General features: G+C 35.0%; 1 protein-coding gene across 10 annotated transcripts in view; it reads left to right on the top strand.

Moving 5' to 3' along the window:
* The window catches only part of LOC150092673 (liprin-alpha-1-like), a 778236-nt gene that overhangs the window by 355929 nt on the left and 398960 nt on the right, over positions 1-23347 (top strand). For all 10 annotated transcript variants that reach the window (XM_090414522.1, XM_090414524.1, XM_090414523.1 and 7 more), the window contains exon 2: positions 22432-22533. In XM_090414522.1, coding sequence (XP_090270648.1) covers positions 22432-22533 — 102 coding nt within the window. The remainder of the gene's footprint in view (positions 1-22431; positions 22534-23347) is intronic.

Below are 23347 nucleotides of genomic sequence, written 5' to 3'. Positions count from 1 at the left end.
GACCTGGCAGATGACCAAGAGATGGGAGAAAAGAATAGACGTATCTGAAATGAGAATGCTGAGCCTTGCGATGGTATAGCAAGATTGAATAAGATCACAACCTCATTGTCCCCGGATCACAACCGATCCGGGGACAATGAAGGTAACCCAAGTATTTGAGAAGATTAGGGAGTCAAAGCTGAGGTGATTTGGTCTTGTTATTCGGCTAGACGAAAACTGTGTTGGAAGAAAAGTGATGGAAAGAAAGCTATCCGGGAAAAGAAGTAAGGGGAGACCTAAACAGCAATGACTGGATAGCTTAAGAAGGACCTCCAAGATCTTGGATTAGAGGAGAACATGACCTTAAGACAGAATTGGATGGAGGAGGTTGAACTTGAACCGCTGCAGCGATCCCAATTGAGTGGGAATGAAGCTGAAGATTTGTTCCAGAAAGTTTTCATAACAGACGTAGTCCGTTGTGGAGATTTACAGAGTTTTTTAAGTTTCACCTGAAAATTCGTATCAGGAAACTCCTAACATTTCGATGTCGGTAACAAGTTGCTATTATTGGATTAAAATGTTCTTCTCACGTATGCTTATTAAAAACTCGTTTTCTTTTTACCATAATTTCTATAAGAAATTAGCTGCTTTATTTTTATTAATATCATAATTCAGTGTTGTATTTAGTTGATGAAATAGTTTGATACATTGTTTCACAGTTCGAACCTCCTTTTAACCAGTCTTCCCATTGGTTTATGTGCTGCTGCTGAATAGGATGTGGTTTAAATATGGCCTTGCATTTTAAGTATGGAACTCGTATCCTTCATTTACAAATTGGGTCAAATGACTTGCTAAATGACCAAAATCATCAGAATGTGAAGGTTTGAGGGGTGAGCTAGTGAAACAAACAAAGAACACTTCGGTTTATTGAGGTATTTAATTTATGTTGGTTGAGCGAAAACACTGAGGGGAAAAAATGCATCCAAGTGCGGTTTCTAGTTGTACGTCCATTTAAATAACTCTTTTCCTCAATGTATTTGTTTATCTGTTTAATTCTCAACTCGTTCACGATACTAAATATGATATCAGCTTGTTCATGAGTAGGATTAATAAACATTTTTATGACCGAATTACTACCATGCATTTGGTGACTAAGATGAAAATTGGGCCTTCCAGCTGGGTTGAATTTGAATGAAGGTTATAGCAGCTATTTTCTATTTTTAGGTTTCGCCTGTTAACAAGATATAAATATGGGCAAACCCAGTGAATAGAAAGCAGCTCTTTTGGTTTGCGTGTTGGTAGTCATTTAGGAGAGCAAAGAATGAGTAGCAAGTGAGATAGGTGAATGCAGCATTGTTTCCACTAGTGATAGTGCTGTACCTGTAGATTAACGTCATTAAAATGGCGTACTAATTTATCTTAAATTTTTGCTTTGTGTTATTTAATTGTTGATGCTATAAAAGTGAAGATGCTATCATAAAATGTCTGGAATTGCATATAGAGACTGCCATACATGCTTGTTAAATATACGTCGTATGTATTAAAGGAACAAACAAGCAAAAAAAAAAAAAAATGCTGATTCATTATAGAAGAGTTATATTTCATACAAAAACAAAGATCATATTGTTGTTTGCTAGTAATTATTCACAAAAAATGCTACAGTGTACGTGAATAATAAAAAACGAATTACACACAAGTGTATTTTCGTGATGGTGTCACGCTTAAAGGGAAAGTTTCAACTACATGACGTTTGTGTACATAAAGTTTGTGAAGAACGCTTGATAACTACATTTCCTAAAATTACAACTGATGTATAGTAATTGTTCTACAACCTTTAGTAATGTTAACGATTATATCAAGAAAGAGAATCCCTAATTTTCTCAAAGATGCAGTGAAGAAGCAAAGGCTGTTTATTTAATCATTAAATGAAGCAGATTTGTTTAAACCAGTTTTTGGAAATTCCCATCCATCCACTGTTAAATTTCCTTTTGATTGCTGCTGTGAATGTTTACTTTTTCATCTTCCGTGGCTCGGTCAATATAGACCTACAACTTTATATGGACTTTTCACTTGATGGTGTGTTATGTGGAGGTGGTAGAATTTCTTCCCAGGAACTTTTTTTTTTTTTAACTCAGAACAGACAAACCGACCAGAGAACACATGTTATTAATGCTCATAATGCTAGACTATGATAATCGAGTAGATTGCTTTAGTCGTAATTTCAAAGCTCAACAACAGCGTAGTACTCAACTTTTTGTGCGAAAATTGATGTCTTGATGGACATTAGAAAGTAATTGTGGACGTATTTTTTGAAGTAATTATTATCTAGCCGGCCTAGTTGGCCGAGTGGTTAGCGTACCCACTCTCCAGCCAAAAGGCTGCGGGTTCGAATCCCGCCTTAGGCATGGATGTTTGTAGTTGTCTGTGAAAATACTAGTGGCGGTGGTGTAGTTGCGGTACGTTGTGATTGGTGTATTGAGTGGTGGAGGCGGAGAGTTATAGAGTGGTGCCCCCCCTCGATAAGTCTTTGGACTCCCTGGAGGGGTAACGTAATAATAATGCCACTTCGCCTTCTCGCGAACTTCTCCCCACAGTCTCTGCATCAAGTGGTTATTATCATAAAGGTTGGTCGATTGGTAGAGCCTTTGCTACTAATGGCTCACGCAAAAAGTTAAACAAGTTTGAGCGTGGTTAGTAGTTGGAATGGATCAATCGGTCGATGCTGTTGGCAAACTCTCCCTCGATGAGTCTTTGTGGACTCCCTGGAGGTGTCAATTAATAATAATAATAATAATTCTTGGAATTTCATATGTAATAACTAAAACATCGATCGAGAGTAATGCAAGTATCCCCCCCCCCCCTTGGCTTTATACATCTGTCACAAAGTATCACAGATCTTCAAACCTCCGTACACGACAGTAATTAAATATCTATGTAACTGCCAAATTTTATTAATAGATCTCTGGAATGCATACTCTCATACAGAGCTTATTATGTTTCCATTTGAAGCCATTCGTCATCCGGCCACTCCCTAGCTCTTCAAGCAATAGGTTCCACTCACTTTTGAGTGAAGTTCAGTTAGCCGGTCTCGTTCAGATGTAGAGGGTTTTTTTTCACCCGGAAACTCGGGTTTTTGGTCCCTCAGAACAAGCAAACCGGCCCGTGAACACACGGATACATACTTAATCCCTCATTAGGAGGGTTGAAGTCAGGAGTTTAAGGAGGGTTTCTCCCCCCCCGTCCTACGGGACGGACGAGGGGGGGGGAGAAAACCCATACGAATAAATAAATTAAATAACACATCTTCAAATAAAAACAATCACTGCACACACTAGCCCAGATACGAGATCAAGAGGAACCATATCTTCTTTATTCCTTTCTAAACTTATCAGTTTTAAAGACTAGAGAAAACTTGCGTTTTTCTATCATATTTGCATTATATCCCCTGAATTTCAACTCTCTGTCCAGTATCACACCCAGATTGCTAGCTTCCTTAATCTCCTCATGCGAGTCCCCACCAATGTAAAACACAAACAACAGGGTAATTAGTCCAGAAGCAAATGTTTAGATGGCTTCATTCCCATCTACTCTTTTCTTTATACACTGTTTTATTTGATACTTGCAGACAGCTGCCTGTATGTCGTTACTAGCTACTTTAATTTATGTAAATAACCTATATTGTGATAATCTTTCAGAATTTTTGCAAAGTCCAATAATACAATCATATACTCGTTACTCCTCTTCAAATCAGTTGCAATTTATTATAACTTAAATTGTAATTTATTGTGGTTCTAATCAATTTTTAGGAAAAACTAACAGGCTATAATTTGCTGTCTTCGATAGAACTATCGTAACTTCTTGACATACTTTTGGCTCTGCTCAGAAATTTAAATGTAAATAACTACATGAAGTATGCCAGTTTAATTTTCATTCTTTTAACATTCGCACTGATATCTCATCCAGTCCTCTGTTTTGTTTATGTTATTATTTTTTTTAAAAAAATTCTATTCCATACCCGACAGTTGCAAAAACCTATGCACAGCAGCGCCTTGTATTGGTAAGCGGTTAGGGAGAAAGAAGGAATACACGCGAAGGTCATAGTCCTTGAGAAAGATCTCAAGGGAAAAGGGTGTTTCAATGAAGAGAAGTAGGTAGAATGAAATGTCAGTAGGAAGATGAGATGTTAGTTCAAGATGTTTAAAGCTTAATTGTGTATTGATATTGAAAAGAAGATGTGACCTCATGAAAATACCAGTAGAATTACTTTAATGGAAAGTAATCACGATAAATTGTGCGAGAGGTGTTAGCTATTAAGCGGACCAGTGGCGCACTCAGGATTTAACCTTGGAGAGGGCCGAGCGCTCAGGATTTAACCTTTGGGGGGGGGCCCGAGTTGAGTAGACGTTTTGTGAATACACACTACACATCGCATACGACCTATAACTGAGCATCTGCAGTGATCGCTAATTCATAAGTAGCACACAACATAAATTTAAAAAAAATGAATTTTAATTAGGAAAAGATTTTTGGAAATTTTTCTAGTGTTTTTTCCTTTTCTTTGGGGGGTGCTCGGGCCCCTTGGCCTCCCCTCTGGGTGCGCCACTGAAGCGGCCCGTCCTCTTTTGGGCAAACGTGCAAAATCGGATTATAAAATAAACCAGCTGATAAAGTAAAGGAAATCCTAGGAAGTTCTTTAGTTATGTCCCAAATATGAAGAGAAATATTATGGAACAATAATTTTGAGAAAGCAGGTGACATGGAAAGTAACTACAGTAGATATAATAAATTTAGTTTAATCCTTTATCCAAGTGTGAGCAAACAAAGTTTGCGCCTGAAAATATTTTCAGTACTGAGGTAAGGTAGTACAACACAGGGCAACTCGCAGCAAAGGTGGATCAAGCTCTCGTCACTCCTTGTCTCAGTATACTGTTATGCATTAAGGGAAGGGCCACTACCCAGGCCGGTTTCGACCTTTATTGAGGTCTCGTCAGTCGGAGCCTGGTCCAGAAGTGGAGATACCAAGGTAGAAGCAATGGAGGTTATCTTTACCTATAGGAGTTGCCAAAAGGTGTGCCACCTTATAATTAAATTGCTCTGGATTTAGAGAAAGATGTTGAAGATTATTTTTCACTTGGTTAGACTAATAAATTTAGTTTAATCCTTTATCCAAGTGTAAGCAAACAAAGTTTGCGCCTGAAAATATTTTCAGTACTGAGGTAAGGTAGTACAACACAGGGTAACTCGCAGCAAAGGTGGATCAAGCTCTCATCACTCCTTGTCTCAGTATCTTCCATAATGCAAAGCACATCTCCTTGCGGACATGTGTATCAAAGGTGGATCAAGCTCTCATCACTCCTTGTCTCAGTATCTTCCATAATGCAAAGCACATCTCCTTGCGGACATGTATACACATCTCCTTGCGGACATGTGTATCAAAGGTGGATCAAGCTCTCATCACTCCTTGTCTCAGTATCTTCCATAATGCAAAGCACATCTCCTTGCGGACATGTGTATACATGCCCGCAAGGAGATGTGCTTTGCATTATGGAAGATACTGAGACAAGGAGTGATGAGAGCTTGATCCACCTTTGCTGCGAGTTGCCCGGGGATGTTACTACCTTACCTCAGTACTGAAAATATTTTCAGGCGCAAACTTTGTTTGCTTACACTTGGATAAAGGATTAAACTAAATTTATTATAGTCTAACCAAGTGAAAAATAATCTTCAATAACTACAGTAGAAATAGTAGTTGAATTATTGCACTATTTTGTTAGTGTATACCATCCATGGGTAAATGAAATGAAATACCTGATACTGGGAGAGAACAAATAAGAGAATAGACGTGGATGAGCTGGAATTCAATAACTTTAATATGCTGCGAAATGCCCATGCTATTGAACTCCGTCTCATCCACGTCTATTCTCTTATTTGGTCTCTCATAAAAATAAAAATAAAAATCTTATTCTAATGTGCAATATTCGTAGTATTTCATATTTTCACAAAACTTCATATTGCTGTTTGTTTACTTTGATTTTTGTTTTAAGTATTCTTTTTAGAATACATCTTTCTGCTTCTAAAAGAATGATGTGATATTATGCAAAATCTAAGAAAGTCAACTTTTCCCCCACAGTTCCGATAAAACGATTTAATGGCAGTACGAACTGGAACAATAAAAAAAATAAAAAATCGAAGAAATTCTTTTTATGATTTACGAGTCATTCTTGATGATGACACACTTATATCGAAACTTTCGGAGTATTGAAGCTTTGTCACAAATTTTCATAGCTTCTATGCCCTAGGCCAGTGTTTGTCAAACTTCAGATATCCGCGTGCCCCTTCTTAAATTTTCATTATTACCAAGTACCCCTAATTAATTAATTTAAAAAATGTATTAATTAAAATTAATAAATTAATTTAAAATATTAATTAAAATTAAATATCTATTTTATTTGAATTTATATGTTCATGTAAACAAAATATATAATTTATTTTTTAATTTTGGTTCTCTAGAGATGTCAGACAACACACTCTTATCATTCATTTGATCCAGATGCAATATCAACGTTTTCTTGTTGCTTACAGCTACTTGTATTTGCTATATTGCTCTCGCTTGTGCGTTTTATAAATCCAGTCTTTAACCAATGATCCATACGTAAGAATTTGAAAGCTAAAAAAAATATATATACTGTATTTACTGGAATATAACTAACTTTTTTCCCAAAATGAAAGCTAAGAAATCGTGTTGCGAGATACGTGCGGGAATTTTCGGAAACTAAAGTTTTCAGAAAAAAAACTGAAAACGGTGCGACTTACCAAGAAGCGTCTACTCGCTATCATTACTTTTGGCATCGAGAACAGTTTTTTTTGTGTGCATCGTCAAAGTCATCTACCCAAATAGCGTCATCTTCTTTCCCATTATTTCAAGCAAAAATTACCAGTAATTTACAAGACTTGAGATATGTAGAGCAACGAAGAACTGCATATGATTGATGCGGTATTGACAAAAGATCTCGCGAACCAAAGACAAATTTAGCATTTCAACAGTTGAGTTGAAATGCTAATTCCCTTCAACCGAATTCCATAATATCCGAAACATATTCACTATATATTTCTTAGTTTTAACACGTTAACGACGGGGGTGGTGTCAAGCAAAACCATATGTTCCACCAGCAACATATGCTTTTGCTTGGTCTATACAGCAGTTTCTGTTGGAGAGGAGATGTGATTCATTAGTTACGTTTTATCCCGGCTTTCTCTAATTGCACTGTTTGTTGAAAAATATAATGACTCCTTTAATTATGCATAGCCGAAAATTGCCACGTATCTCCTAACGACCTTTCGCGCACCCCTGAGGGGGGGGGTACGCGTACCACACTTTGAGAAACGCTGCTCTACGCCAAACAAAATCTATTTCTGTTTCTCTAACTTTGAATTACATAATAACATACTACCATATTTTGAAATCATGAAATAAATCAGTAACTGGATTCTTTTTTGTACTGCTTGAACCATTCTTTATGTTCTATTTACACGTTTTAATGAGAGCAGGACACTTCAACACAAATAGGGAGGGAAGGAAAAGAACACTCAGTTCCTGGTAATAAAGAGATTACGTGGTCGTGCAGGTGTGTTAGTGAAATGAGCAATAAACGCTTCTCTTTATTCTGGCACAGTTCCACAAAGCAGGAAATTGGATATTGGAAGAAAGTAATTTATTGGTTGTTTTATATGAGTGATTTCTGAAATTTGGACTCGCGAGGAAATAAAAATATGCGTAATAGCCACTATTTCCCAGTATCATATTAATCTTTATTTAATTTACTGGAAATGGAAGAGTTCTGATATTCAACGCTATATGATTTTTCAGTTTTTATTGTCTGCTTTATACGAAAATATTAATGTCTCAGTACAAGCAGTTTGGCAGAAATATGCGTTTGTATAAATCAGGTGTTTTATGTTACCATAGTTGTTTTTTTAATATATATATATAAATCTTTATTATATTATTATTTAATATTTATTTTTAAATACTTTAATTATATGTTGCGCCTTTTGCTTTGAGTATTAATGAGTGTTTCACATAAATTTGTACATCAGTACAGAAAAGCAATTATTTAAAGACACTCCAATACTAAACAAAAAGGTCCCATATGAAGATGGCAATTTTTCACTTTTTATTTATTTTTTAAATGAGAGATTTGCGAAGATAGCCATATAGCTGGAGGATGTTGGTTAAATCCTTGGACGGACCGGGGCTCATGTGAACCTTCACCAGGCGATAACTTAATGAGGCAGCAAAAACGAAACAAGAATCAAAATTATGTATGTCGAACTTGAACAAAATTAAAAATACATAGGCGCAAAATGTAAATTTGGCGTCTTTTACTCGATGCAACGTAAGCTTTCTTGAAGTTCGTTGCACTAAGATGACGTATAAAGAATAAATTACGTTCAAATGATGGTTGTTATTAAATACAATTCCCATGGCCTTTTTAGACATTTCGGGAACAGAGATAAGTGTGGCCGTGGCCATCTAGAAGTTTTGTTTTATTAATAATAAAATACAAACCGCAACAATCTTCACAAATATTTCCAATAATCCCTGAAATAAAAAAGGAAGTGTTATACAAGTGTGGTGTATATATTATTATTATTATTATTAGATAGCCACTCGATTAGATTAATATCCTTGATTTCCAGAAGTATCTGCACTGCTCATGTACGATGTGGTGGGCATTGACACCCATAAAAATGAATTCTTCGCCTACAGCACCACGGAACATTCGAATATCACGTTGAAAAACTTCGTTGCAATGTCGTTCACCAGTCATAGTCCCTTTTTTCAGCACTTCTAGCTCGATGCGTCCATTAAGCATAATGTCTCCCACCACCATGAACCCAGCACCGCCGTATCTATCCCTTTCAAGAACATTCTCGCGACGGTAAGCAGTGTCACTTTCACGCCAGATCAAGCGTCATCTAGAATCGGAAAGACGATAACGACTCTCATCTGTAAAGAGTACATTAGCCCATTGGTGTCTTGTCCAATTTTTATATACACAGTACCACTGAGAATGTGCTCTACGATGAGCTGTGAATAAAGGGAAGCCGAATTCTTCGGGTGTATACGCCTACTTGTTGCAGACGTCTTGCCACAGTTTGCCGAGATATCCGCATACCTGTGCTTGAATGAAACCGACTTGCAAGCTGACCTGCTGTAGTGCGTTGATTACGTTTTGCTGTTATATCCAAAAATCCGTCTTCATGCTCCGTGGTAGAGCGATGGTGACCTCTTAGCAGACATCTGGAACACATCCCGTTTGGTTTGAAACGCTGCTCAGAGCCTGGATACAACGCTGAGATTCCAAACTCCCTGGTAATATCCGTCATTCTGCGGTCTTCATGCTTTCCAATAATTCTTCCCCCCCCCCCCCATGAAATCATGTAGATCAGTGATAAGCAACCTTTGTTCTTCAATGGGCCACAATTGAAAACCTAATATTCCATACGGGCCGCAACGAACGTAATATTAAATCCTTGAATATATTAATCAAAAAATTTAATTTATGGAGTGCAATTTGTTACTTTCGACATAGATTTACAATGAAAAGTTTTTTTTTTATTTGATTTACTTTTTATTAGTAACACTTTCAATATATACACAGGTATACATACATTATCTCTTTAATCAAAAGAAATTAAGTAGCTGCTGAAATTTAATTAATGAGGTATTTGGCTCTCTCTCTCATCAACAAGCTTTTCAATATTGGGAGGTATGTTTGAAATTGCCACTCTAATACAAATTTTTAGTCGTTCGTCATCAAGGCGATTTCGACGATCATTTTTTTACATTTTCATTTTCGAAAAGAGTTGTCCACACATATCCAAATAAGCTCATTATATGCCTGGAATAGGTAGCCAGTAATTGAAATTTATCAGTTGGAAAGCAACGTTTATAAAAGTCATTTAAAGTAACATTTTGAAACTTATTTCTTAGTTCAGTGTTGCTTTACAAATTAATTATTTCCATTTGAAATTCTTCGGGAACCCTTTCACCGTCTATATTAAAGGATGAAAAGCGAATAACTAAGATGATTTCAGGACTGTGGGATGTTGACTATGAGAACAGGTTAAGCAACTATGGATTGCCGATTCTATCGGCATCTGGCCAGAAGGGGTGAGAAACATAAGTTGGTGAGGGAAGGTTAGGTTAGGTTAGATTAGATTAGATTAGTACCATCGGTAAAGATGAATTAACGGTTGAAATTTCGATGAAAAAAAAAAAAAACTTGTCTTCAAGTCAGAAAAAATTACCGATTTATTAATACTATGGTTTTTTCGCTTATCTGGAAAAGTAGTTCAGAAATTATAGCAAATAAATGCAGCATGTACATGTTTGTTATTGTTGGAGTGGAACCCAGTTTTGACGAGATGCATCAGTGTTTATCCGAGCATTCAGTTTGGTGTCGTTCTGGTAAAGTGAACATTTTCATTACTGTAATGCACTCTCTCTGCAATATTGTCCTAGTCATTATTTGGTACTCAAGGATCCCTGTGGTGGGTATTAGCCAAGGTAATACAATATATGCCAGGGTTTTTAAAATTTTTAGGGTTAGTGAGGTACTAAAATACCATGGCATTTCGTAGTACAGGTGGAACAAGCTCCTAACCCACCTTCCAAAAGCATTTTTAAACCTTTGGTATGCTGATAAGGAAATCCGTTCTTATCAGCTTAAAATACAATACGGGCTTTAAGATATTAAACTAATTTTTGGAAGGCGTCGAAGTGTTTGGAACATAATCCACCTTTAGCTCGAGTTGCCTGCTGAGTCGCCCACTACCTCTTGAGTCAGCTCATTCCTCTCGGGAAGAGAAGAAAACCATACAGGCCCGTTTCTAAATTTTGCGGGGCCCCTGAAAGTTAGTAACATTTATGGAAATTTTAAATGAAAGAATACCTTGTTAATTAATTAAATCAAATATGAAAAATCTTAATGCACATAAATAAACAAGTATGCTCTTTAGCATCAATTTAAGTAAAGGGAAAAAATTAGTTAAAAAATAAGTGTGTTTGTATGTACATGATATATTATTTTATTATGTAAGTACACATTATCATATAAATACGCCAGAACAATGATTTATTTAATAATATAAATAATAATATAAAAATATTAAAAAATATCCATTTTTACTATAAAGAATGAAATATATGTATAACAACTTATAAGATTTAAAAGAAATCTTAATATATTAAATTTTATTTAACCTAATGCGCTTATCAATAAAATCATTCATAACGCTATCAAAATTCAAATTTTTTGCAATTTCATGCTCTATAGATATTATTGCCAGGGAAGACAAACGTTCTCGAGACATAGAAGATCGCAAATAGGTTTTTATTAATTTTAATGTGGAAAATGACCTTTCTGCTCTAATACAACCGTAACTGAATTGTTTAATAATATTTTAAATGTCATAGTAATATTTGGATAAATATCCGACAAATTATTTGCAATTATGAATTTTAAAATATTAATGGGTGCATCTTCTGGAACAATATTTCTAAAAATAATTAATTCATTGTAAAATTCAGATTCATCAATATCTGTATTTAATTTTCGATACAGCTGTTTGCAGCAAAATTTTAATTCATTTTCTGTCATTGTTCTTATTAATTTCATATCATAAAGAAATCCAAATGATTTTCGGTGAATTTCATACAATTCAAATCTTCTTTTTAGAATCTAAAAGTATCTAAAATTACAAAAAAGAAATTTATCCTAAAATTATCTTTGTTATCACCTATGTGTGATTCATCAGGCGTTTCATAATAAAAAAAAAAATGCTTTTCCTCGACTTATTCGACTTTCTTTAAATTTAGTTTCTGTTTCTAATAGATTTGACAGTTCTTTAGCAATCTCAAAACAGCTATCAAATCCTGATATTCTCTGCTCTTCAAAGTACTGCACTAACTCTTTAATATGCTTAGTTGCTACGTCTATTGGAATTTTTGCATTTTGTAATACTTTACTTACTATATTACTTTTGACAAAAGCTCATACCAAATTACAAGGCTTAGTATAAACTCAAATGAATCTATTTGTTCATATATTGAGACCACCTCTACTTTGATAGTATTATCTGATGCAGTTTTAAATAATTCTTTTAGTGCATTCAAAAAATCTGGAATTTGAAAACGTACAGCATTAACTGGTTCTATTCTACATTCCAATCTTGTATCACATAACGGTTTTGGAGTTAATTGTTTAACAAATTTCTTTAATATGTCCCAACGTGAAGTCGAGGCAGCAAATAATGTATATATTTTTTGTATAACATTAAAAAAATTATTGCTATAATTGATGATTTTGCGACATCCCCTAAAATCAAATTTAAATTATGACCAGGGTCGCCCCGTGCAGTAGCATATTTTGCCGCCCCTTCTCCCTTATTTTTTCGTATAGTTTATGCCAACTTTGTCACCCCGTGCAAATGCATGTCTGCCACCGGCAGTAGAGCCGGCCCTGATTATGACAGGCACAAGGAGTATAAAATGCCTTTTCGTTTTCATTTAAAATGTAAGCACAGACTCCCTTATATACTCCTTTCATATTCGCTCCGTTATCATACCCTTGTCCTCTGAAATCTGACAATTTAAGATTTAATTTATTCAAAAGGGATTTTATATTTTCATATATATACCTTTACCAGTAGTGTCATTAGTTGTTAAAAATGTCAAAAAGTGTTCACGAATTTCAATATCTGCTTCAAATATATGTAAAACTCTAAAAATTACTGAAATTTGCTCCTGGTGACTAACATCAGGAGTACAATTGAGAATTATTGAATAGTACTTTGCCTGTCATATCATATTTACAATAATTTTGTTGAATTTTGGTTCCCATATCAACAATTAATTCATTTTGCACAATGGGTGATAGATACGAATTTTGTTTCTTACCTATCATTTTTTCCCCCCTAACATCGCATTAAATGATCTTTTAAAAGTGGCTCAAATTCTGCAATTAATTCTATGATTCCAAAAAAATTACCATTATGGGCTGTATACAAAATATCAAAATTGCCACTAAAAGCTAAATTATGTTCGGATAAATAAAGAATTGCTGCTATTTTTCATCTTAAAACATTTCTTAACTGTTCTGCTTCAAATTTTATGACATTTTGATTTGCCTGATCAATTGTATTGTGATTTTTTTTAAATTACATTCCATTCGTGTCCATGAATACATGCATTTCAGCACCGGATTTCGTTCTTGAGACTTAAAATCTTTCACTTACATGTCACCAGTCAGAAAAGTCATTATTAGATAAAAAAAATTATCATCAGAAGAAAATAATTTGCAACAAAAACAAAAAATAGAGTTGGAAGAGTTTGAATATACAAGCCATCTTCTGTTTTGCTTCTCTCCGTTTGCAATTGCCCTAGCATAGTGAGCTGTGGAAAAACCTCTTGTTGTCATCTTTTGGAAAATCATTTTCGGTCGGAGGAGATGGTGGACCATGTTGTGCAATTTGTGTTAGCGTCGCGTTGTTCAAAATTTTGGGACATGTTGCTGGATCATCAATTGTAAATAGTTCACCTTCCTCTGGTGTCTCAGTTTTAGGATCTTCAAAACTCATTGTTTGACCAAACGCGTCATGTTCTCCATTTCCTTTGAGTATTTCAGAATTCTCATTATTAATTAATGTTGAAGCCGAAGAACTGTTTGTAGTTATTTCAGAACTCCCTTTATCAACTGATATATCTGAACAAATATATGAGTTCAACTTCATAAATTTAAACAGTGAATTTCTTTGACGTTCCTCAGCTGCTTCTTTTTCTTGTTTTCGCTTTCATTTTTCATGCCCACTTGGGTATTTTCTTCAATAATAATGTCTCTCAGACTAGTCATACTCTAGAATTAAATACGATAGATTTAATTATAAAATAAGTTCATAAATTAAAACAAAATTACTTACCTGATAAATAAAATATATCTAAAATAGATAATATTAGAAAATAAATAAATCTAATATAGATTGAAAACTGCTATTGAAGAAAAATTCTGATGTCGGATAATCTAAAACCAGTTTACAGAATATTTTTGAGATGTTTTGCAAGTAATGTCACATAAAAAAAATTGTCATGACAGTACGTGTATTATATACTTACTTGTTCATAAAATCATAAACTAAAATAAAAAAACTCCTTAAAATTATTAAAAAACACTGGCTGTTTTAAAATGCACTTTTCCCTATTATGTTGTACGATATTGTTATATATCTTAGAGTAGTTTCAAATACTACCGCTGTAGCGCTGCGATCTTATTTCGCTTACTATAACAAATTAGGCTGTTCAATAAGTAATAAGACTAATTTTACTATCGCGAAACCACTCATCACAATATTAATTTCTTTGGAATAAAGAAATGTTGCTGTTAACAAAAGAGGTTGATAGGTGGCGTATACGGGCTGATGTTCCCGAGTGTCACGTGACTAAACGCAAGCTTGTTTCGGCTCACCTACGAGCGGTTAAATTTTGTTTGCGTTTGCGAAAATCGGCATCGGACATTTAAGAAGTTGTTGCCTTCTTGTTCCAGTCTTTCTTTCCATTCTGTGCACATATTCACTCGATGCTGCATTTGCTCCGGTGTAAAGAGTTTGGGAATCCATCGGGCGCAAACACATTTCAGTCATAAATGAGTGAACACTTCTCACAGAAATATTCAGGATAACATGCAGCTAGCATACTGTAATTCTGCGATCCTCCTTGACGATAATCGCTGCTGTGTTGATCATTGTCCCTGTGATGGACGTTGAAGGTCTTCCCTCATGTTCAAGATCTTCCACATTTTGCCTTCCTTCCTTAAAAGTTTTATGCCAGCGAAAAACACTTGCCCTCGACATTGCTTCATCGTGGAAAGCTTCGCATATCATGTTAAAAGTGTCCGATGCCGATTTTTGCAAACGCACACGAAATTTAATCGCATAAATTTTGTGTGCGTTCCAAGGACGCTTCCATTTTGACGACTGGTCGCACCTCCTAGGCGTGCCGAAACAAGCTTGCGTTTAGTCACGTGACACTCTGGCACATCAGCCTGTATACGCCATCTATCAACCTCTTTTGTTAATACAGATAGCAACATTTCTTTATTCCAAAGAAATCGATATTGTGATGAGTGGTTTCGCGACAGTAAAAGTAGTCTTATTACTTATTGAACAGCCCTCGTACATGTATTTTTCTATATAATAATTACAATATTAATTTATATAATAATTTAAAAAATTAATTGATTTTCTTTTTTTCAATTTTTTTGCGCTTTGCAGGACCCTGTGCCACCGCACAGTTCGCACACCCATGAATATGGCCTTGAAACCATATATATATTTTAGTAGTAGCATTCTCATACTGTAATACCCTGCCTTAGGACGATCTGCTCATATGATTCTTTTGTCGACATGACGTTGTCATGAAACAAAATGCCCAGTGTTTGTAAAGTGGATTTATTTACGGCACCGTTGCTCAATACATCTCCGGGTTTTGGATGTTTCTCTGAGAATTAAAAATTGTTTATAACTATTATTTTATTTTATTTTATTTTATTTTATTGTATTGTTGTTAATAATGGTAGATGAAATTCAAAGTAAGGGTGAAACAGACCTGTAAACCTATTACTTTACACATGCCAATGATTAAAGCTGTTAAATTTAGTGAGGATGATCCGTCGAACAACGAGAGAGGCCACAGGCTCAGCTTACCTCACACTACTGTTGTTACGCTTGTTAAAAACAAAGATGAACTAAGTGAAGTGAAAAGTGGCAATCGTATTGTCATTGAAAAAAAAAAAACTTCTAATGGTGTGTTCCTTTAAGCCAGAGGTACCCAACCTTTTACTTTCCATGCACTAATTTTTTCACGTACGAGTACAGATGCGCCAAACAACTCTTGTGCTCTTAAAAGCTCCTAGTAAAATATGTTAATATAGATCAGTGGCGGCTTGTACATAAGCACTGCAGCACCCTAAGGAAAAAACTAAATTTTGTGCTTATAAATAATAATGCTTACAACATTATATAAATGCAATATAACATGTTAAAGGTTACATCGTACGTTTCAACATTAAATAGTTAATAATTGGAATTGTTTGATTGACGCGTTAGATTACCAAACAAACGCAATGTCGGAATTATCACGTTCTGTCAGTTACGGCTAGACTTGCTGATATTCGTTTGCACTTGTCACTGCACGTAACAAGTGAATCCGACACTGCTTGTTGAGTAGTGTCGCTACAGATAAATTGTATACTTGTGCGCATTATTTCTGTGAGATACGAAACTTTTATTATTGGTGTGTGTGTTCTTCGTGAGGGTGAAATATTTTTGGTAAATCTTATTTTATTCTGTTAAAATAAATATAATTATTTATTTATTATAAATAAAAGGCTGAATTATGATGAGTGTCACTGTTGAAAAGATGAAAAGAATTATATTTTATCAATTATCATCACACAAAATAAATGCACTGTTGGAATGTCGAAACCGACACTGCTCGTTTAACATGTGTCACTACAGATATATTGTATGCTTGCGTGCATTATTTCTGTATACAAAATTTTTTATTATTGGTGTGTGTTCATGTGAAGGTGAAATATTTTCAATAAGGCAAATTTTTTAATATGTAAATTTGCTTATTAATAAATTGGTTTACTGATTAGGAAAAAATGAATTATTTTTTCTTATTTTGTATATGCAGCACCCCTACTTAAAATTTTCACTGGCTGCCACTGATATAGACATATTTATATCCTCCTCCTCTTCATACATATTTACAGGCCTAATGGCCTGTTACGATTTGAAACCGCAACCGCCTCAGGGATAAGGTAGTTATCCCTATGCCTCCCGGTGTGTCCTATGTCTGTAGATGCATGTGTTCATGGAGCTGGTTTGCCTGTTCTGGGGGATGAAAAACCCGAGTTTCCATTTTAAAAATACCCTACCCCCGTATGAGACTGGCTAACTTACCTTTAGTTGAAAGAGACGGACCATTAAGTTCCATTTTGTATGTTACTAGGCATCTTCATTACTTTTTGTTCACTAAATTAAAATCGGTTTATAAATGCAAGTATGCAGTCCTCTGCTTTAGCAAAATCATGAAAACGACTTTCAACTGATCTTTGCAATAATCTGACTTTTTTCGATATATTTTGTAAAATTGCAATTATCTTCAGCACATTCACTCTGCGCTTTTTAAGTGTGGAAACCAGCTCAAATCCTCATTTTCTAAATGAGAGGAAAATAGTTTGAACAGCATCTTGAATCCATTGATATCATTTACTAAGCTGGGAAACAATTTGTTTTTGCCCTGCAGTTTCAAATTTAGATAATTGAGATGGCTGGTAGCATTAAAAATACTAAATCAAATAACCAATTTTTATCACATAAAGGGGCTCTTTCCTGAGTCAGCTCATTTTTTTCTCTTCTAGAAAATTATGAACAGTATTTTTCAGTTTCCAAAATCTACTTAAAACCTGTCCTCTAGAAAGTTAGCCCACCTCATAATGAAGAACGATATTGCCATATTCCAAATCTAACATTTCATAATATTCTCTGAATTCTCTTTTGTTTAATGGTCTTTTTCTTATTTTATTCACGCATTACACAACCTGTAACATGCTGCAAATGTAACGTTTTTCCACACAGTGACTCTTGGTGTATAATGAAGTGATATTTAATAAAGGATGACAGAAAAAATTTTCAACCAAAGTTGTAGTTCCAGTGGCTTTACCTATCATTGATGGTGCTCTGTCAATACAAACACTGATGAATGTACTAGAATTAGAATCCACTTGTAGATTTTCTAGGCATGATTCACTTTCTCAAAATATGTCTGATCCTCTTGTTTTTCCATGAAGCGATTCAAGACCAATAAGTTCTCCAAAAACTTTATTTGGAGAACTTATTGGTCTTGAATACAATTACCAATTCCTCTTATAAAAATGCTTAACTGAAGTATATCACAAAATAAAAAAAAAAAAAAGACAAGCATGGACAAGGTCTTTCATTTGCTCAAATACATCTTAAGAGTTCTTCGGTGCATCTCGTAACTGTTGTTTGCTTTGACTGATCGATTCCGTCTACTTTCCTTTCGATATTTTTTAACAAAAAGACATCTTGTAAATATTTGGAGATAAAGCTTAACAATTTCTTCTCCTGATATCAGAGAAAGATTTTCGCTTTTTTGGCCATCGCTAAAGCATTTTCGTAGGATGCTTCTTTCATCGCCAAACTTGCATAACTTCTTTTAACAAACATATTTTGTCTTTTGGTTTTTTCATTCTTCTCAATCATACATTCTCTCTGTAATTCAGACCCAAGCACTAGCTTGTTTTCCTTTTATTTCAGTCTGATGTTGTGTTTTAGTGTCTATTAAGATCATGTATTTTATTATGTGAAAGCATTTTCACAAAAAATGCACAACAGTTTTCCTTACGGATTCGCTGTATATAATAACTCATTTTCCACTGGTCCTCGCGCTTACTATGACTTCTGATTTTTTTTTTTTTTTTTTTTTTTTTTTTGCACTGTGATGGATAACAATGTAAAAAACTAGGCTTTATTTTCGAAAAAGTACAAAACTGCAAATACTCATGAAGGACGAACAATTAACTCCATAGCACACAAGTATCAGTTGTAAACTGACTAACATAAACCTGTGATGCACCGCTGTTGCTAACACTTGGCTTGGCACCTCAGGATAAAACAAGTGAATTTGTAAAAGATGTGCACGAAACAATAAAGTCGCTAATAATAATGACTGAGTTTTAGCTTTTTTTTCCTACAAATTGGTTTTTGGTTAATACTTTTTGCATAAATAGGCTTACTTTTTTATTCAGCATTGGAGGTCAAATGCACCACTTCTAATCATCCAATGCACCACATATTTCTCATCCCTGCTTTAAACCATGGTATTCAGAATAAGATAAGTTTCTTGTTTGCGAAAATTATTCTAAATTTTTCGTTTGGGTATCTACTGTAAATTATATGACTGTTTAAAAACGTTATGAAACCATTGCATGCATCTTCAAGTGAAAAATGAAACAAAAAAAAAAAACTGATTCGCCATACCAAGAATGGACTTGAACCTAACATGTTGCATGACTGAACTATTCCTGTATAGTGACAGCATTTATTAAAAGAGAATTATAATGAAATTGCTTTTTTGGGGACAGTATGCAATGGTTCATTGCCTCTACTCACAATGACACATGGCATACTTGAATGGTTTGATTTGATTTTTATGTCACAAAGACATCAAAAGTCATATTGTGGCAGGACTCAGGTCACAACAGTTTGTAGGATAGTCACAAACAGCCATACCCTTGGCGGGATTCGATCCCGCAGCTTCTTGGCTGGAGAGCACATATGCTAACCACTCAGCCAACCAGGCTGGTCATACTTGGGTGGTGCAATACATTTAGAAATGTGTAATATTCAGTAATTTTTTTTACACTTTTATCTATTATTTAAATAAGCTTAGTTATTGAATACAATTTGCATTTTTCTATAATCCTTTTGTTAAGATATTTTCTACATAACACTTTATTCTATTTCTGGAATGTCAAATTACTTTCATGTTTATACAGGGTGATTATAATTAAAGTCCACATTTTGAAAAACTTTAACTGGGTAGCTACTCAGGGGAATGATTTAATGATTAACATGATGATGTGTGCAGCAATGCAACTTTATTCTGTGCAAAAAACAACATTAGCTCTAAAAGTTATCACTAAGCAGATACATGGCACTGCAATATATGTAAATTGCATATGATACTCCTGGTATGCAGTGAAATGCTTCAACCGTACCATTTGTGCAAATGACAAATATCCACAGTGATGTATGCTTCAAAAAGCTTCTATAAAATCAGGTAGCAACAGAATACGTCTGTTTATAGTCTGTGAGCAGACAACATGTTAAAGCACAATGTCACAATTACTGAAGGGTTATGCACTACTAGGTAGTGAAGTTGTTTTTACCAAAAACAACTGTGCCTTGACAGCATTGCAAAAGTTCAGAATATTAAAGGGATTAGAAATGGGTCCTATGACTGCAAATGGTTTACACACTTTGAAAGACTTTAACTCAGGGGAATGATTTAATAATTAACATGATGATGTGTTCTTTAGATGTCAAACCTGGCAAAGGATGAAAGCCTATCAAACAGCAGACTGTGGAGGAAGTAGTCACAGCATTAGAGGCAGAAAGGATTGCAAATGTTGTAGGAAGCAGCAGTAGCGCACAGCATATTGCACGCTGTTTAGACAAACCGTAAGCACATTTCACCAAGTCTTAAGTCAAATTCTGCTCTGTTATCCTTACAAGATTTCCCACATTCAGCAGTTGCTTAATCCTCACCAGTTGTTTTGGGTAAAAACAACTTCACTAGAAACATTTGCCCTACAATTTCTTGCTCGGACTGAACTGGACAACGACTGGCCATGGAACATTTTCTAAACTGACGAAGCTCACTTCCATCTGGATGGTGCTTCAAATATGCACAACTGTCAAACGCCTCGTTATCTGCACTGATAATGGCCAGCGATATGCATCTCTTAGCCAATCAGGGGATTCCAACACCAACAGTGTCAGTGCCTGGAGTTGCCACTAAGCCGATATGTGGCACCTCGATACATGTAAATTATGTATGATATTCCAGTATGCAGTGAAATTCTGTGACAAACCTTATGTCAAGCGTTGCTTCAGACACATTTTACCAAGGACAGTATCATCAGCTGGCATTTTTGTGCAACGTGGCCAGCATGCTGCTCACTGTATCTAAACCTTTGGGTGTGGGAACATTCAAAGGCATTGTCTATCATGGACACTTAGCCAACTTAGTGGACCTCAAGACCAGCATTACATGCCACATCCACAACATTTCAAGTGAAACTCCACATTCTATGGTCGAGCATGCGATTTTGCAATTTCAGCACATTGCAGACAACAAGGACAGCGTATTGAACATGTTGTGTAACTACACGATGCACCGTGTGTATCCTAGGTTTGGAATTACCCACAATGGTATTGCAGCATCTTGTATCACCCTTGTAGGAACTTTTAGAACTAACATTGGTTTTTGCAAAATAAAATTCCATTGGCACACACATTGTGTTAAATATTAATTCATTCTGCTGAGTAGTAACCCAGTTACAGCCTTTTGAAATGTGAACTTTAATTATAATCACCCTCTATATTTACACCTTCATGCCACATGAGGGACTGTATTCAGTGCTACAATAAAACTTTTTCTTTGTTTGGTTTATGGCTATGCATAATGGGGTCTGTTGTGGGTGATGTTTTTTTTTATTATATAGGATCATTTTTATTCCATTTGTTTAGGAGTGCTCCTTTTTTTGATGTCATTGACTTTTTACTCATTTCTAGGGGCATTACTGAAGTTTTACATAGATAAATATATGAAGAACATGAGAGGGAAAATTCGGACATACCTTTAAAGGATGTTGCTGGCTGTCTTCCTATTCAGTGGTATCCTGGCATGTGGCGATATATATTCATCTGCTATTTGACGGGAGTATGATTGAAAGGGAGGGGGGTAGAGTAATGTGGGAAAATTATCGGTGAGGTAAGGGTATGTGAATCTTTTTGAAAAATCTGGCTTTTTTATATATATTATATTAGTGCCTCCATAGTGCAATTGGAAGAACGATGGTACATTGCGCCCTTCAATTGGAATATGCCTAAGTTCGATTCTCGTCGCGACGGGAGGAATCTTTATCTGGACAATTTCAATCGAAGGTGAGTTAGCCGATCTCATACGGAGGTAGCAGGGTTTTTTCCCCCAGAAACTCAGGTTTTTCATCCAGCATACAGACAAATCGGCCCTTCAGAACACATGCAATTTATAGACAGAAAATACTAGTTGTGGTGGTGGAGGTGGGCGGTAGATGGCGTTGATGGAGATGATTTGTAGTAGAGGTTCGGTGTAGTGGTTGAGACAGTTGTAAGTGCCCTTCCGTGATGAGTCTTCAGACTTCTTGGAGGTATCAGGAATAATAATAATAATTATTATTATTATTGTTAAGGGTGAGCAGAGAATACTTTGGGAAGGGGGTGAAAATAGGAATAATTTTTTGGAGAAGGGGAAGGATATGATGTGGGATAGGTTCAGAGGTGGGAGTAATGGGGTGCGAGCCATTTCGACAGTGGAGGCTATGTCGTGTCAGCTTGGTGTTTCTGTCTTTAGTGACAATAAAGACAGAAATATTTCATGTGCAATATTTCTCTCATTTCTACTTTTATTTAAAGAAACATTTTTATGCCATTTTCAGATTTTTGTCTTTTTTTATATTTATTATCATCTGTGTGGTATAACAGTTTTTAGTACAGAGTCAAGAAATTATATATTTCTTTCATTATAATGTATTGCAGGAATTTGCTACACTAACTAAGGAACTGAACCAAGCAAGGGAACAATTATTAGAGAGAGAGGAAGAAATACAAGAACTAAAAGCTGAAAGAAATAATACAAGGGTAAGACACAACAAGGCTCATTAGAATAAATTTCAACAAATATAAACTTAAACATGTTTGTTTTCTATATTGTTCATGGGTGATGAAAACATTTATGATACTAAAAGCTTTGATAATAAATTAATGACTATTGAAGGATTTATAGACTTCAACTGAGGTATTGTTTAGTGACATGACAATCATAGGTTTTTCACATTTAAATTTATTATGGATGGGAAAGTTAAAATTCCTTGTGACGTTCTGGAAGCAAACAGGTGAATTATGCCCATTAGCTTTATATCATTAGTTAAACTATACCAAAATAGCTACTTATGTTTACACTTCAGTATTTTTGGAAATTTACAAGTATCCAAATATTTGTAAATAGGGACACTTAATTGTATTTCTTATACCTACATAACATCATTTATATTATTTAAAATAATGAACAGCGTATACTGCACTAAGAACATTAAAGATACCACATTAAACACTGACATCGTATGCAAGTGTAAAAAGGTCATCTCTCAACTTGAGAGTTATAAGAGTTGACCATATATCAAACATTTACAAGCATAGTTGATAGTGATAATACTAGAGCCTCTGTAACTCAGGCACTATTGATCCTTTGGTTAGAAAGTCATGGTTTTGAATCTTGTATAAGATGTGAAGATGCTTTACACTGAGATGAGAGCCTTTGAACTTATTTGGCCTAAAATGGCTTAAAAACGTGTCATGCTTAGTTGCTTTCTGGATTATGTACAGAAATAAATTTTTTAAATAAATAGAAAATCTTGTCTCACTGAGATAATAATGTACCATAGGTTTACAATCT

This window comes from Typopeltis vanoorti, chromosome 25 (genome assembly GCF_054136105.1).
Source record: "Typopeltis vanoorti isolate ZY-2024b chromosome 25, IOZ_Tvanoo_1.0, whole genome shotgun sequence".
NCBI classification, from domain to species: domain Eukaryota; kingdom Metazoa; phylum Arthropoda; class Arachnida; order Uropygi; family Thelyphonidae; genus Typopeltis; species Typopeltis vanoorti.
The sequence above is the reverse complement of the archived record's forward strand: the minus strand, read 5'-3'. Positions and strand labels throughout refer to the sequence as shown.